This window comes from Gnatocerus cornutus, chromosome 9 (assembly GCF_029298725.1).
Source record: "Gnatocerus cornutus isolate USDA-ARS CGAHR chromosome 9, icGnaCorn1.1, whole genome shotgun sequence".
Lineage (NCBI taxonomy): Eukaryota > Metazoa > Arthropoda > Insecta > Coleoptera > Tenebrionidae > Gnatocerus > Gnatocerus cornutus.
In genome coordinates this window covers 5,124,334-5,141,750 of record NC_142241.1, presented here as the reverse complement: position 1 = coordinate 5,141,750, position 17,417 = coordinate 5,124,334, and the positions used below count along the sequence as shown (strand labels likewise).

The following is a 17,417-nucleotide window of genomic DNA, read 5'->3' as shown; positions in this document are numbered from 1 at the left end:
CTGTTTTTTAACAAATCTAATTTATTACTTCCTTCAAATCTTTATATGTACATATAAAAATGCTGTGAAGAATATTTAAAAAATCTTTCTCTTCAACGAATTTCCAACAAATTTATATGAAATCTCCAAGAAATCGCTAAAAAATGAAGACTCTCAATAATCTCTAAACGAATCTCTAAGAACTTCTTTGTCGATTTTCAGTTTCACAAATTTCACTAGCACTACTGTGTTCTAACCTTGAGATTTTTAAAATAAAGAACTTCAATTTGACCATTCGTCGACTAAAGTTGTTAAGATGCTGACTCCATTATGAAGTTTTGTAAGCCAGGTCAAGAAATCTTTATTTTTTACATATTTGCCGACGAATCCGAGTTGCAAAAGTTTGAAGAATGAATATAGAATATTTCTTAATTCTGAAATAATAACTCATAAAAGGATCCAACGCTGAACCTTTCTGTTACGATTAGATTTTGAATGACCTTCAAAACATTTTTGATTTCAAATAATTTGAGATTAGACCTTATTAAATTCATCAATCTAAACTTGCATGTTCTTCATATTCTCAAAAGATTTCCCAGCCAGATTTTTTTTTTTAATTTTTAAATGTTGGAAGAAGCGTAATGCCGTTTTTGCTGCATTAGTAGTTTCTGAATAAGAGAAAGAAACTCATTAAAAGAAAAAGTGTAATTAAGGGTAAATGCACGCGATATTATTATCAACTTTGTACTCAGAATTCCTGCTGCATTGTTAACAAATTTTGTTTTTATCTTTTAGCGTTTCTCTTTAATGCACAAACAAAGTATGTTTGTTTACAAAATAGCATAAAATATTCAAAAATAGTAGTGACCATAATAAAACCGAAAAACACAAAATTTGCTGAATTCAAACAAATTTTAAGTTATTTTTGCAATCTGAATCACACTGACAATTATCATTGTCTAGTTCTAATGAATTTTAATCTCCACTTCAAGGCCCTTATCAACGACGTAAAATTTCGCATATTAGATGAACGCTTCTTCGAGTAAACAAGCACTTTTAGTTTGATGTGTAAAAATTTCGAAAAAACCCTTGATCGGAAAAATTGTATCGCCGCTATCATCTCAATTATCCGAAAAATTCCCAATATACAGCGTAGTCCAAAAGACATGTAAGATAGGTCAAGTTTTCAAAACAGGTGGGGACGCAGTATAAAAGTATGCCCGCGCTCTTCGATGAAAACTTTGTTCAAGTTCGTTGCAGTCGTAGCTTAGTAAAGTTAGAGCTGGAGATTTTACAAGAAAAACGAATGCAAAGTGATTGTGATCTGTGATAATTTTTACGTTAGTAGGTAAGTGTTTTTCCAGTGTTTGATTCTTTGACATATCAATCTGTGAAGACTTTCTAATGTTGAAATTTGCACGTACTTAATTTTTACAACAAAACTTGCTACACAGCAGATTTATTACAAGTGTTGTTTCGCAAGATTTTATGCATCATAAACGAAACTGGCATTTTCTTATTTGTTGCAAAATGATGGATTAGGACACACTGTCGGAGATTGCCTATGAACGGTGTAGCACTTTCCATTTCGTTCCTTACTGTGTGAACGGCTGTTGGCCCACATTACTCTGTAATTGCACTCAATTATATAACTGCATACTTTTAATTTCAATAACCGGAATTTTCCTATAAATTATTTTAAAATTAGTCGTCTACCTCTGTCCAACTTTCATTCCAATTCCTAAATGCCATTAAAATGAAGCAATCAACGCGATGATCTGAATTCGGAAAACCAACAAAATCGCTCATATTCGCCACAAAATTTTCAGCCAGGAATGCCGTTGTTGAAACCGACGACGTGAGTGAAAACCGAATGTGTGAAGCATTAATTTTATCGTTTGTTACTAAACACTTTGTTACTGCAAATATATTTAAATAAACAACGTACGCTTTATTATTCTTATTGCTATTATTGATGATGAATTTAAATTTCAGTCAAGGCGATTTTTGCCAATGTCACTTTTTTGTTAATCCATGATTTTCGGTGATTACAGGAAGAGGCGGCCAGTTTCGAAAATACGATTGGTCATTGAAATTACGTCATTTACGGTTATTTAAATAAAACAATTTGCAGTCTCAGCGTACACATATAATAATAAATCGCTCACTGACGACTTGAATGAAAATTATCATCAACAAAGAAGTAGCTAAACACACAAAGAAACGATTACTAAATTGACTCGGGGGAAATTATACCATTTTTCTGTACCAAAGACCTACCTACTTAATTAAGAACCTTGAATTTATCGTTTTTACATAATTTTAAACAGCAATTATGTTGAAACTCAAATCTCAACACATTCACGTGGAAAGATAAATACAGAAGTTGTCTTGAACGCACGCTCGGGTATTAATGTTAACAACAAGATAAACAACAACAAAAAAATAATTAGTACTTTGAAAAGAGATTCTGCGAATCTCCATCTTGTTTCTAATTTCAGTATCCTTTTCCTATTCACAAAATTTCCGACGTGTTGTTTTGCTGAATTAATTAAACGAGTAAAAGGTTACACATTGATCAAACCAGTTTTCATTCAAATTGGGAATTTGTTTTCGTGAATATAATGGAAAAATCTCAGATATCTATACAAAAAGAAAGTTAGAATTTTCTACTGCCCTCGAGTCCCACTTTGAATTTAAGACTGGACCAACAGAATTTTCTATTAAGATTCTTTCACATCCGTAAACACTCTGAAAACACCCACAAATATCGTTGCAATTCTCTCCTTTCATCTCCGAAGATGAAGATCAGGTAATTGTGGTTTTGATCGGTCATTTTTCCACCTAAATACCCAATTCTACTACTGGGTAATCAGAAGTCAATCAGATGTAGTCACGATCATTCGTTTTTCGGAGGCAAATAGTGCAATAACTTTTTTTAAGCTTCAGCTTGTATAAAGTCGTCGTCATTGAGTCTTTGAGTGTCAGTGCGAAACGGTGGAAATTTCAATAAACACACTAAATAATTCTAGCTGCAATTATATGTACTTTCACGTTAGAAGGTTTCCTGTTTTTCTATATTAACATATTGCGCTTTTTACAGACGGTTGATGTCTTCGGTTGTGTAAAAGACTTGTTTTTGTTCCAGACAAAATGACCCACTTAATACGAAATGTGATAGATGGATACCACGATCTTATGGACAATAAAAGTGGTAGGTATGCAAATTTTCTTTTATGGAAATTGTTAACGTGTCTATTTTCAGATCCAAGGGTCAACGACTGGTTCCTTATGAGTTCGCCATTTCCAACATTATTTATTTGTTTATCCTACGCGTACACTGTCAAAGTCATAGGCCCGAAATTGATGGAAAATCGAAAGCCATTCGATCTTAAATATATTTTAATCTTTTATAATTTATTCCAAGTTATCTTTAGCACATATTTGTTCTACGAGGTGAGTCGCGCGAATTGTTTTTTGAACTAGACAATACCGTTGGTCTCTTTGCAGAGCTCTGTGGCAGGATGGCTCTCCCACTACAGCATTCGATGCCAGCCCGTGGATTACAGCAGAAGTCCCACCGCGATGCGGGTAAGTCCCCCAACTCCACCAACCACCCTTTTTACTCCCCCGATTTTTTACAGATGGCACGTGGTTGTTGGTGGTACTACATCTCCAAGTTCACGGAATTCTTCGACACGGTAGGTTTCTTCAGAGTTTTTGTCTCCTCTTTTTAACACCAATTCTAGATTTTCTTCGTGCTGCGTAAGAAAAACGACCACATTTCGACCCTCCACGTCATCCACCATGGAGTTATGCCTATGTCTGTTTGGTTCGGTGTGAAATTCACTCCCGGTGGCCACTCCACCTTCTTCGGCTTCTTGAACACCTTCGTGCACATCATCATGTACTCGTACTATCTCATCGCGGCTCTTGGTCCACAGTACCAAAAGTACTTGTGGTGGAAGAAGTATCTCACCACGATCCAAATGGTTCAGTTCGTGTTGGTGATGGTCCACGCCTTCCAGTTGCTCTTCACTGATTGCAACTACCCTAAGGCCTTCGTCTGGTGGATTGGACTTCACGCAGTTATGTTCTACTTCTTGTTCTCGAATTTCTACAAAGAGACGTATGTGCAGAGAAGAAAGAATAAGTTGAAATCCGAAGACAAAAACGATAATGAAATCAAAACCAAGAGATCTAATATTGGGATTTGCTTCACGACGCAAACGGCGCTGTACGAAAAAACCAACGATGTCAAAGAAATGCCCGAAGGATACACTTCGGATGGTAACAGGTTGAGGAATAGAGTTTTTATCGACAGTCCACGGGCATAACGCCAGCTTACCTTACCGATTTATTTCATCACACTAGTTGTACGAAAAGTTGTAATTTAGTACAAAAAGCAGTTGGAATAATGGAATTGTCTTATCTAAAGACGTTTTTTATGTATCTGTAAGATACGTTGTTGTTTTCAAACAGACGAAGTGTATTAGCTTCTGATTGCTATCTTAATTCTAGGACTAGAATAACTATATTTATTGTAAATTTTTGTAAAATAATTGTAAGAATACAGTTAAAATAGATTATTTTTGAAGATGTTGCATTTTTGCGGGTGTTGGCAAAAATCGTTAACATTGATACCAAAGCTAGGACGTCTTTATTATATTGGCTTAATAAAAAATAGACGATAAGGAAACCCAGTTTTTTATTTAAAGGTAAATCGAGAACTGCAGGCGTCATCTGTTGACAGCAAAATTGCTCTTTTGCAGGTAACAAAAACCTGTTGATTGCGCCGACCTGAAGTGTATTATGTGTTGCCCAACTATTTCTCCAGAGAGTCGAGTTTTATGAGTTTATTCATATTTGACTGGAATTCACCGGAGTCTTTAGGTTCTCTTTTTTTGAAAAATGTCTCATCTTTTTCAAGTTCTCTTCCAAGACTTATCTACGATTTCTTCAATTTTTTAAGATTTCTCGTATTCTTTCCATTCTATTAACGCATATTCTTGTGCCATTCCTAAAATCTTTATAATTTTTTTGTTTAAATGGTTGATTGGATCTTTTGGGTTTTTAAATTCTTTGGTCTCTTTAAATCTTCACGAACTTAAATTTATAATTTTAACATCGTTTAGACGTCTGTTAAATGTTCTGCAATAATGACTAGTCTAAATCCTTAGACTCTGAGATTGAAAATAAAAAAATGACATTCTAGACAAAAATCTTCAGATTCTCAAAAAAATAATAAAAATTTTGAAAACACTAAAACTGTAAGTAGAAATCTAAATAATTACAATGTCGTATTATTGTACTTTAGACTCTGCAAATTTGTAAGATAACAACACACAATTACCATCCATGGCACGTAATGTTTACCAAAACCAAAAAAATTTTAAAATTTTACTGCCAAATTTTCACCATACCGACCAAAAAATCCTGGAACCTCTGCCGAAACCATGAGACTAAAAAAATTTACGGTGCGTTTTAACCATAGCCTTGAACTTCAACTTCTGCACAAAGTGAACATTTACAAAGCAATTATGTAACCTTTTACAAGAAAAGTCGTCTATTTGAAAACACCAAATATTTTGTAATCAAATATCTCGGTGAACATTAAACGTCGTTTAGAATTGCAAGAACCAACATTATTTTGTCGTTACCGTTTGCCACAATTTCGGTGTTACGCAAGAATCCTCGTAGTAATATTCTAGAAAAATATATTTGTTCTAGACCAGAGCGTTTTGCCTTTTCCTGGATGACTTTCACCCACTGACTCAAAAATATTATTATGACAATAAAAAAAAACACTTTCACTAGTTACGCCATTTAATATGGTAACAAAATATTTATTTCAGATATCTAAATAAAAATTCCACAAATTAATTAGTATTGTCTTCTAATTTTAATATGCGACCTATGTAAAAATTGGGAAATCGTTACAGTTAAAACAATACCGCGGAATTGTACTCGATATTAGTCGGGATATTCCATGTATAATAAGTAGAGTTATTACAATCAAATCAATACGAACAACTAATGAACTCTTTTTGTTTGCACGATATAATTATCTCGAAATCTGTGTGAACGGTCAAATTTGGATGAACAATATAATGATATCTTTTATTTTATTTTCATGTCTGTTGGTTCTTTCGACGTCATTGGAAAATGAATTAGCATGAGACTTCTCCGAATTCGTAATAAACTCGTCAATTCCTGTACAATAACAAATTCAAAATTACGTTTAATTTGAGAATAATATCGAATAACAATGTCTAATTCTTGAATATAATGGTTGCATGCTTTGCTATTGAAATTATACGTGCCTCCTTATCATGCAAATATTTGTGTATTTTATTAAAATATTTCAATAAACCTGTTTCTTGCAATAAAAGTTCTCTAGGCAGTTGTCATAAACCTAAAATGTATTTTATGATCAATATCTAAATTTGGTCGTAAATTAGGACACGGATAAATCTGATACCATTTACTCCAAAAATCTAAACTTTAAAAATGATTGCAACATTGGAATTTTTAACAATCAATTGGAGGTATTTCCAAAAATTTCCAAAAAATGCATTTACTGCAATCTAACGACCATAATGACTCATCTCATTAGAAAAAAGCCAAAGTGTTTAATTCCACATCGTTAAAGAAACAAACAGTTTTACCAACTATCTTTTTATTTAATCATTATCGCTCTTATTTGTTATTCTGATTGGAAAAGAAAATAATTAAAATAACGATATGATTCATGTTTGTAGCTAATTTGCAACGATTTTTTAGCAAGTTGATAGCGGAAAGTAAATATAAATATATTTTTGAAATAAAGTTTTTCATTTCATAATAATTGGCCATAAATCAGTTATTTAGTGCTTGACCCCATTTATTACTGAGGTCATAAATTATTAACTAAACTAAAAGATAAAAATTTAGCTCTGAAATGAAAAAATCAAAGATTCAGAAGTTGAAAAATGAAAATATATTTAGGAAAATTGTATGAATGAAATGGAAAATTTAGGATTTTTTGTTCGTTAAAAAAATGAGAAATTTAACACGTTCTAAAAAGGCTTTATAGTAATGCTAATAACAAAAACATGAATCTAAAAAATGTACTTAATTTTCAGATGCATTTTGAAATTTTTAAATTCTTGTAAAAGTTTCAGATGATTCAAGGTCTAATAATGGAAGAAAGGAACTGAAATATAGCATGAAAAATCACAGGGCAAAAGATTGAGCATATTTCATCTTAAATTTTGAGAATTTATCTACGACCATTTAGTTATTTTGTTATGAAACTCATAACTAAAACCCGTGTAGTTATGAATTCATCTCATTTAGTTATGATTACTATAACTCAATCTTTCATCAATTTATCCTAGTTTCCAATGAAAACAACTGCCAGATTTTATTTTCACAACTAAAAATTTTCAAAAGTTATTAAAGTTTTTCTGTATTTTAAAGAAAAAAATGTGTTTCACCATGGATGACAGTAGTGATAGTAGTTCTGATGAATTAATAAGTACTCTGCAAAACATTGTTCAGCCGAAACCCTAAATCTCTTGTCGAAAAAAAACAAAGTTCTTTTTTGTGGTCGTAGATAAAGCATAGTATTACACACGCATGTTAAGGCCCCTATTCAGTCGGTTGGTTTACTCACTCTCGTAAATAAAAGGCCTCATAACATGCTCGTATAATAATATACTATTAAATATGTCGACAGGGTGTTTTGAATTAGCAGTTAACTAAATGACAGCTATCAACCTACAAAAAATGAAGACCCCCAAAAGTTATCAAATTCCGGAGTCCGGGGGCCGAAAACTTCCAAATCCAGTCCTGGGGCGCCATCGCACCGGAATTTCCAGCATATAGAGCTAGCTTTACTCATAATCGAACACCTCGAATCGGTAAAGATCGTCGATGTACGAGTCTGAAAGCTATATATAACCGCTACGAATCCGACAATCATCCAACCCCAGCCCAGTCAGAAGCAGTCAGAAGAGTTAGTTCTTGCTTTGTTGCGGTGTACAGAGATCGAGTGTGGTTGGTACTAGTCGCATGTCTCTCTGACACATACATCCGTTGTCACGCCTATTATTCACAAAATTCAAGTTCCGAAAAAACCAACAATGTGTTCAAACCAGTGATAAACCGAGTAATAAAATTGGTAATTTATCTTCCTAAAAAGTCCACCGGTTTCGAATTACAACAGTGCGTGAAATACCGGAAAGAACTGTGGAGTGAGAAACGTTTTCGTGCTGTTTTATTGATTATTTCGATAAAGGTGAGTCTTTGTCCTTTATTCTGACGATTTTCATTAATTGACACACCCTTCGAATGGCCCATTTTACATAATCGACCCATATACCAAAAGACGGTTATTTGACAGATAGACCAAATTAGGTTAGGTCGCTGTCACTAAAAAAATCAAAAGCTCAAAAAAAATCAAGGACGCGACTATGAATAAAAAAACCAAAAATAACAACAAAAACCCTGAAAAAGCCGTCTTAAAAACTTGACCCAGTTTTTCAGACGCGAGCTTTTACGGCACGCCCTGACCTAACCTCACTTCTTCGGAATGCCGGCTTTTCAAAAATAACAGTGACTGAATCACTGAAACTAAAGCGAATATTCAACGAGGCAAAGTTCGCATTTATTTGTGGTTTATTGTTTCGTGGGAAAGCCCACATTTGTTTATCCTACAAGTCTTTTTCTCATTGTAAAATGGGCCAAAATGTAATCCATTGAACTGCTAATGAGACGTCGTAACCAGTAATTTTAAGTAGGCAATTAAATTAAGAGAACCTGCAGATGCAATAAAAAGTAACACAAAACAAATAGCCGCTCTGCGACACGTATTTTAAGCTTCAGATTCCAATAAAATCGTCAATTTGTCTACTCCCTTAATATTTTAAATTTTGGTCGTCACTGTATAATAATAAATTAACAATTTTCCGCATTATTGGCGGGTCAACGAGTTACACTTTCTCCAAGGAGCGACAAGTTATTATTATCAGAGCTGTCTCCACATTGCAACGAAAATGAAAAAAAAAGTGACCGGAATTGGCGAGGGAATGCAATTTCCCGATGGCGACTTGATTAAGTGCAGTCTAGAGTCAGTATAATTTTCTTCATTTCTTCAGACTATTATATTAAATTATAGTGAACATCTGCTGGATTCAATTAATCATGTCATTATTAATCAATAGAGTTCCAGTTGATTAAAATTATGCGTCAAAAGTGTGTTAAATCTCATGGTTTTTCATGTCAAAAGTGATAGATGAGATATTTTGACCAACTAGACTTCACGCAAGGCGGTCATCGCCGACACAAAAAGAGGACAAGAGGTCGGAATGTTTTAATTCTTCAAAATGAATTGGTTTTCATTTGCAAATTAGCACTTTTATAAAATTTCTACACGCCGAATGTTCTGGAGCTATTATTTCACAATTATATAACGAGGGCGGTAAAAGTGTGGAAAAATACAGTTGTCTCGAATCGAAAATTTTCTGCAAGTCCATATTTTATGTGCGTTGGTTCAGTGGTTGTTACGACACTCGTTGTATAATGCATATTCCTATGCGACATGGAACAATTTTCAAAGCTTCCGAGTCGCGTAACGAGATGTTACGAAACTGTTTGTTTACCGCGCCGACTTTTCCATCAAAATGCAGAATTATTTTATTTATTTTGGATGTCTTCACGCTTTCATTTCACCAGATTAATGGCAAATTTCGCGCCTTGAGTAGTAGTGAATTCTTTTTAATGAAAATTGCGAAATATTAATTGCTAGAAGATAACTATGAGTGCAATAAACTTGATTTCTTGAATAGTCTGTGATTCATTTTATCTTTTTCAAATAAAAAAAACTCGTGACAACATGCAATAAAATTATGTCCGATTTTGAAACGCAAATTTGCACTGTCCAAGCTAATACTGTTGTTATTAAGTCAAATATTTTAGTCGTAACATCCTGTTGTTGCAAAACCTCTCAAACAGAGGGTCCATTGTCCAAAATTTAGATTCCTAATAAATATTCGATGACTATTATATCCTGGTGTCACTACTGAATTTTACAAAGCACATTTTTGCATTGAATTGAAACCCCGGATTGGCCCAAATCCTTATCATCCTTATTACGTAACATCTATCGCGTCACAGATCCTGTTAATCCCATTATCTAGTTTTATCAGATAAGGCTTTGATTCACTTTATTCAACTATCCTTCGAAGATCCACAAAAAATTTGAAGATCTTGAGAGGTCAGTGGATAGTTTCCTTTTGTTTTAATATTAACACCACGTCCACATGTATTGAGGTCGTTACCTAAAATGTTAGTCAACGGTGTTCTATGGCAAACACTTTTACAAAACGAGAGGAATCATTTTTAAGTGGGTTAGAGAGTTTCATAGATACCCGCGTCAAAGGGCCGCAGTGCTACCAACGAAATTCATGTTCCTGAGCCTACTAATACCGGAATCGAGGGAAATTACGTACAAAAACAAACATTTCCTAGTTTTCATCACCATAAGAAAGAGAAAGGGTAAAGTACGTTTTAATGAAGACCTAGAAGCTCTTCTTAATAAAGTTTAATTGTTAGAACTGGCCATTTCTCTACATCAAATTAATGTCAATCTCCATAAATATTATGGAAAGGTGCACAATATTTTTACGCTAACCAACATCTGCATTCTGTCAGCCACATGTGTGCCAATTTTCGGTTTAGTATCTATTAATGGCACCACACAGATATGAAAATAGAGATTAATGGGATATTTCGAGAGATTAGCTAGAATGAAATTCTGCACAATAATGATTCATATTGATGATAAACAGATCTGTATCTCTCAACATTGTTGCGTAATTCACATTTTTGGGATTTGTCTCTTGTGGTTTAACCAGAAAAACTTTCATTATTTGGTGTCACATGAATTTAATCCCACGGCGCTATAAGCGAAAGTGCTTTTGTTCCTCACGAGTTGCTAAAGTTCGTGGAGTTGATTAAAGAAAACCGAGGTAGGAAATAAAAATGTGAACAATGAGAGTTCATATTTAATCATAAAACAAAGGTATTACTTGTGACAAGTCAACATTCGTCATGTGGTTTTCAGTAGTGCCACCATGACAATGCAGGATTTTAAGATGGTGGAGCAAACTTTCTTTCGTTTCAGTTTATTTGAATTATGTTCTGCTTCGATTAGCAGCAAAAAAACTTAATTGGAATCACTTGAAATTGAAATCTGAAAGTTCCCAAAAAAGGAAAATACGTGTTTACTGTGCGATATTTGGGGAACTGGGGATTTTAGGAAACGAGGACGTGGCAATGTGGAAATTTAAAGACCGGAACTTTTGCTTTTTACTGTTAGGAATTTGATCGGAATTGGCCATGTTATTCTCTTCATGTCTTCTCATTGAGACTTTGGCACCACGTGCCAACCGCCTAATCAAAGCATCCATCCATTTCCCACACTGCGAATTAAATTTAATTCGTCAAATGATATGTTAATGACTGACATCACACTTAAATGAACCCCAAATGTGTCAAGAATTCCTCAATTTAAACGATCTAATTCCCATTATAAAATTTCGCCATAGAATTCCCGGTAGTATCGATTTGACCTTTGTCGACCTGGGCGCCGGTTTCGATCCGACGCTTCCGTGTCAACAAACAATTAACAAAACGCATTTTTCTGTTCCAGGTTTCAAAATGGCTCACCTCGTCACCAGCGTGATTGATAAATACCAAGATATCTTAGACAAACAAGGCGGTAAGTAAAATCGATGGCCATTGTTGTTTATATTTGTGAACACCTCGAAGAAATTATTACGTAAAATATAAACACGCGAAGACAACGTAACCTGTTCTCAAGTCAAAATTTTTTAACTTTCATCTGGTGTTTGTATCATTCGACCTGGATTGAAGTTCTTGTTTTCTTAAGTTCACTTTCTTTGGCATAACAGTCGTATCCTTGCGTAATATTTCATAATTAAGAAAGGTCAGGACACTGCCAATTTGCTGACATTGGAATTTTTATTGTTGACACTGAGACTTCGTTATTGAGGGAACAATGAGGAGTGCAATGCAAAAATTCGATTAATCAAGTGAAAGTGTCGGTTTTGTCACCAGGAAATGCATGCTTTCTAACTTCTCCCGGGGGTGTAACTGAAATAATGGAAAATTTTAATGGCGATTACATGTTCGACTTCAAATTATTGTGCAACACTGCGCTTCATTGTCAAGTTTGAGTTATTTAAATCTAACCCAATTCCAATTTTTTTGCGCTACCTTGAGTCACTTTTATGTTTTGAATCTCTTAATGATTTGTTGATATTTATTAAGTAATAATGGCTGGTGTTTGTTTTTGTTATTACGAAATGTAAATATTTACCCTGTAAATTGTCCGTATGCATTTCTATTTGTTTGTAAACCAAAAGACTTTCTTAAGGTGTGCTACAAATATACTTAAGTTTTGTCTTGAGAAGGCAATTAACAGTTTCAACCTTCGCATTTTTCCAGCTTGTAAAACATAATAGTTCTAGTTTGTACTCGGAGCTAGAAAACTCATTTTTTTAATAAAAAAAGTGGTACAATGGAAAAATGCGTGTCGCACGTCAATGTCACGTTTAAAAAAGCAGCCATGTTAATGTAATTGAAATTCAGGGGGAAAACATCGAAAAGAAGACAAAATGATGGGAGTTTACCTTCAGTGCACCTTGGTCGAAATTACATAATCTGAAGGTTTAACTGATTAGATTTATTATCTCGACTTCAGTCGCAAATAAACACTTTCATTTTAACAGAATTTGTCTTGTTTTCGCGTGCATCTAGCTCAAAAAAATTCCAATGTGGATCAGTAAACTGAAATCTTCTTTGTCTTCAACCAACACATCCGCGAACAGAAGATGGATCTAGTATTTGAGGCCTTGTCCTGGAAACGTCTTGTTAAAGTGAATTTAGAAACGTCTTTTACGTAAATCTGAATAAGCTCGAAAATTACGAAGAACAATCTTGACGATATAATTAAAGTTAAATTTCAAGGGAGCTTTCTTCACTCAAGAGAAAGGCATGCCTTGTCATCCATGCTAATTAGTAATTACAAGCAGTTAGAAATGCTTGCTCCCTCTTAAGGATCTGGGCGAAAAAATAGTCTGGCGGAAACTCGCAGGATAATAAGCGTCTTATTAGCCTACAAATCAAATCGATAACCAGAGGAGGTGTGTATTGAAAAATGTAACGAGACCATGAGACACCAAACTTATAATTATCTAAGATATAGTGAAGTCTGAAGTACTGCACGACATGATAAATAAGAAATACGATTATTGATCAATAAGAGTTTCTCTTACGCATTAAAATGAGACCGAGAAAATACGACAAAATTTGGTCCTTGCACTGGTTTTTACAAGAACACTGCAAAGGTAGCGAGGACTGTTCGAGACTTCCTCCAGCAAAGGTCAAGCGGCTTACAAAAATGTGAGAAAAATTAATGAACGGAATGAATAATTAATAAGATAAATTGTATAGCACTGACCTCAATTAATGCGTGCAATTTCGAGTAAACACTGGAACTTTACCGGTTGTGACTTCCGGAAATTTTTGCAATTACGTATTCCCTTTGATTCTATTGTTATAGTGTTGGTTCACCCCAATTTTTTAAATTGATATTCAGAAATTTTCAATGGTGTCACACTTCAACGTCAGCAGACAGGAAACGTGCAAGTATTTGAACAGGAACTAGCAGTAAAAGTTGAACCCGTTCGGAACGCGCTATGAATTTCTTCTTTTAAATCTAAAAACCAACCTCAATAGAGCACTTGGCCTTGCTCATCATTTCATCAATCGGCGGAAATAGAATTTCTGTCTGGTTTACAATAAAAATCGCGATGACATAACGGGCGGAATGTGGGTCGCTTTCTCTCTGAATTTTCCGATCTTAATGAAAAATCTTTATTTTCAGACCCGAGGGTGAAAGGATGGGCCATGATGTCTAGTCCGGTCCCGACTTTGTTGATCTGCTTGTTTTATGCCTACTTCTCCACAGTCCTTGGACCGAGACTCATGGAAAACAGAAAACCATTCAACTTAAGAAAAGTTCTAATTTTTTATAACTTAATACAGACGATATTCAGCGCGTGGATATTTTACGAGGTGAGCTCTAACAATGATTAAGGTTTCTAGAACGTACCTAATTTGCGAAATTTCTGTTGCAGTACTTAATGAGTGGATGGTGGGGAAGTTACAGTTTTAGGTGTCAACCTGTCGATTATACGAATAGCCCGATGGCCTTGCGAGTAAGTATTAAGGTGCCAAATGAGAAATTCCATACAGAATGTTCTCGTAAAATCAGAATTACGCGTTTGGAGCTCGTAAAAAAATTACATGGAATTCGCTATTTATGTAATTACCATACAATTATTGCTTACAATGTATTACAATTGCGGTGCGTATTTATAATTTCGCATTGCTGTGTCGTCCTACGAATTCTATTCTTATTCTCAGTCAATAACATTCAACAATCACAGACAGTAAATATGTTTCTTTAAGTGTTAATTATCTATAAAGAACGGATTAATGAGCACGTATAAACAGGATAAGAAGTATCCGTTCTGTTGAAATTAAAAAAAAAGATCAGACACAGAAAAACACTTTTTTTGTGTAGTTTTATCTTTTAGTAGCAATTATTACAATTAAATTAAATTGCCACTGTTAACTTTAAATGCATGTAACACTACTAATTCTCATTGAAACCAATCAACGGGCTGGAGAATAGATAGAAAATATGAACTTTGTACTGACGTTGGACTGTACAAAAATTTCTAAGGTAAAAATCTAAATCTAAGAAGCCTGATATAAAATAACATTTTAAAAAGAAGAAAAAGAACAATTATAAGTCATCTAAATTTGATTTCCGTTCCAGATGGCCCGAACGTGCTGGTGGTACTACTTCTCAAAATTCACAGAATTCTTCGACACTTTATTTTTCATCCTCCGAAAGAAAAATAGTCACGTGTCCACTCTTCACGTCATTCATCACGGTTGCATGCCATTTTCAGTGTGGATGGGCATGAAGTTCGCACCAGGTACGTTCTCCAAATAAACAAAACGTCGCAATTTTAGTGTTTTTCTTCAGGTGGTCACAGCACGTTCTTTGCTTTGCTCAACACTTTCGTACATATTGTCATGTACTTTTACTACATGTTGGCCGCAATGGGTCCCCAGTACCAAAAATACATTTGGTGGAAGAAGTATCTCACTAGTTTCCAAATGGTCCAATTCGTGGCGATTTTCACGCACCAATTCCAACTTCTTTTCACCGAGTGTAACTACCCAAAGGGATTTATGATCTGGATTGCACTTCATGGTGTTATGTTCTTATTTTTATTTTCTGATTTTTATAAAGTCAAGTATACCCACGACAAAAAGGCTGTGAAGAATAGCAATAGTGGAGCATGCATGGTATGTTGACAAAATTTCGAAAGTGTTTGAATGACAAGTTGTTTCTAGCCCGTTCTTGATGACGAGAAGACCCCGAATGGAACCGTGAAGAAGTCCGACAGCAACGGAACTCTGAACAACACCTACATCAAGAGCGAATATACAGATTCATACAAAGCGTGTTATTCAAATGGAAGCACAAACGGCTTTGTCGTACAGCGCCATTCAAAGAAAATCAACTAAGTTTTAGTTTAAAGTTTTATCTATTTAATTTTGGGTACAAAATTTTTTGTATAATTGTTTAATTATAAATAATTTATTAGACTCTGAAAATTTTACATTGTTGTTATTTTTTGGCAAGAATTTCGTGACTCAGGGCCCGAAATGAACGTTATTGTGGTTACGGATGCAGGGACCATTTTTACAGTGTCATGTCGCGTAAGGTAATTTAGTTCGTCTATCAGCCATTAGTGCCTGAAAATCACTAAATTCTCTAGCTTTAGCTTGTTGTTACAAATCGTTGCCGGTTGTTTGTACTTACGATTTTTTATTCGTCGAGCTGCGTAATTCACGTACATCAACAGCTCTCTATGTACGTCTTTTCCAGTTTCAAAATGTGTAACGGTGTTTGTATCACTGTAATAAATGTTTTATCATTGTATATAATACATGCGCATTTATTTAGGTTTTAAAGTTGTATAGTATTTTTGTATATACTTCAGGATCTTGAAATTGAAATAAACTGGAAATTTTCATTTCGAAAGTTTCGTGTCTTTACAAGGGCAAAACGAAAAGTACCTTTTTAGGCTCCACATATGACCCCCTTTAGCAAGCGCTTGGTTCTAATGCGTCAAAACATGGAAATTTCCGAAACTACATCCTGGAGCTTGTTTTCGTGTCACATTACCGGTGCGTTTTGGCCTTGATTGCCGCGGTTAACTGAAGAATTATATTCATAAACGGAAAATATTTTGTCTGAATTATTCAGTGATGGCGAAATGCGCATATTAAATAAAAAAAATTTTGGTGAAAATAAAAAGGAGAAACAGTCGAACTCTCAAATTAAAATTACCTGTGTTTTAAAGGCTGAAGTTAAAAAAAACACTCGTCCAAGTTAGAATCAAAGAATGTTTACACAGTGCAAAACCCAAAAACGTAAGAAATACAGATTCCAAATTTTGATCATATAAGGAATTACAAACAAGAAAACCCCGCCAAAAATCGTTAAACTCCTGTTATGGGTTCTTTTGTCAATAATAACTGACTCTTTTACTTAAAAAATAAAATTTAATTCGGAGATAGAATTGGAACGAGCCCAATACAGAAGTTACTTTACAACTTATTTTTAAGACTTTATATAATGTGCGATAAGCTAGGTTTACGTGACAACAGTGAATTCTTCATTCATGGACGATTAAAGGCCTTAAGGGCTTAAGAGCAAAGAGAGTCAAAGGGCCTAAAGGGCAGACGAATAATTTCGTATCTAAGCTAAAGCAATAATAAAATCTGATGATGTGCTACTAGAATAAACTTAAATATAACTAAAATCAGGTTGGGATCATAAGACTTCTTGTAATGGTTAATCACACTGATTTTATTAATGTTGAGCATTAACTACCTAATTTATTTTTTGCGATTTACCTATTATAACACACAAAATATTTTTGTGTATAACATGCCCGTCCTTATCCGTATTCTCCATTATATCTGGTTTCTTGAAAAGGTAAAAAATTTACGACTGAAGATGGTCTGTCATTTAAAATTTAACGCATCACCTGGAGTGTGATTTTTTATAGTCGAGTATTCACTCAAACGAATTATAATAGTCTAAAAATTCTGAATAGAACTCGACTATTTTCCAATCTCATCGATTACTTTTCAACACGTTTGTTACAGTTGTGGCAATATTAAAACAGTTTTGATTAAAACTGACCCACTTAGCAAAAATTCAATTATTTGGTAAGTGGCCCCTGACAGTGACCATGCATGAACTTCTAGTTCTCATA

The 17,417-nt window shown here is 34.3% G+C and overlaps 2 protein-coding genes across 2 annotated transcripts; both read left to right on the top strand.

Annotated features, from left to right (window-relative positions):
• Positions 1 to 1,215: 1,215 nt before the first annotated feature.
• On the top strand, positions 1,216 to 4,678 carry LOC148168036 (very long chain fatty acid elongase AAEL008004-like). The gene is made up of 6 exons (XM_088045541.1): positions 1,216 to 1,327; positions 3,128 to 3,193; positions 3,245 to 3,435; positions 3,490 to 3,570; positions 3,624 to 3,680; positions 3,729 to 4,678. The coding sequence occupies exons 2-6, from the start codon at positions 3,133 to 3,135 to the stop codon at positions 4,314 to 4,316; spliced, it is 978 nt and encodes a 325-aa protein (XP_087901667.1). The 5' UTR covers positions 1,216 to 1,327; positions 3,128 to 3,132; the 3' UTR covers positions 4,317 to 4,678.
• Positions 4,679 to 8,170: 3,492 nt separating this feature from the next.
• On the top strand, positions 8,171 to 15,749 carry LOC148168035 (very long chain fatty acid elongase AAEL008004-like). The gene is made up of 7 exons (XM_088045362.1): positions 8,171 to 8,260; positions 11,675 to 11,743; positions 13,934 to 14,124; positions 14,187 to 14,267; positions 14,894 to 15,056; positions 15,107 to 15,432; positions 15,481 to 15,749. Exons 2-7 carry the CDS (start codon positions 11,683 to 11,685, stop codon positions 15,652 to 15,654), a joined length of 996 nt encoding a protein of 331 aa, XP_087901488.1. The 5' UTR covers positions 8,171 to 8,260; positions 11,675 to 11,682; the 3' UTR covers positions 15,655 to 15,749.
• The last annotated feature ends 1,668 nt before the right edge of the window (positions 15,750 to 17,417 follow it).

Bases quoted from the DNA above. Each gene is read 5' to 3' on its own strand.
- LOC148168035 (XM_088045362.1), top strand. From the start codon at position 11,683: ATGGCTCACCTCGTCACCAGCGTGATTGATAAATACCAAGATATCTTA. The intron at 14,125-14,186 runs GTGAGCTCTAAC...TTTCTGTTGCAG, and splicing joins GCGCGTGGATATTTTACGAG to TACTTAATGAGTGGATGGTG. The intron at 15,057-15,106 runs GTACGTTCTCCA...GTTTTTCTTCAG, and splicing joins GGGCATGAAGTTCGCACCAG to GTGGTCACAGCACGTTCTTT.
- LOC148168036 (XM_088045541.1), top strand. From the start codon at position 3,133: ATGACCCACTTAATACGAAATGTGATAGATGGATACCACGATCTTATG. The intron at 3,436-3,489 runs GTGAGTCGCGCG...GTCTCTTTGCAG, and splicing joins GCACATATTTGTTCTACGAG to AGCTCTGTGGCAGGATGGCT. The intron at 3,571-3,623 runs GTAAGTCCCCCA...GATTTTTTACAG, and splicing joins GAAGTCCCACCGCGATGCGG to ATGGCACGTGGTTGTTGGTG.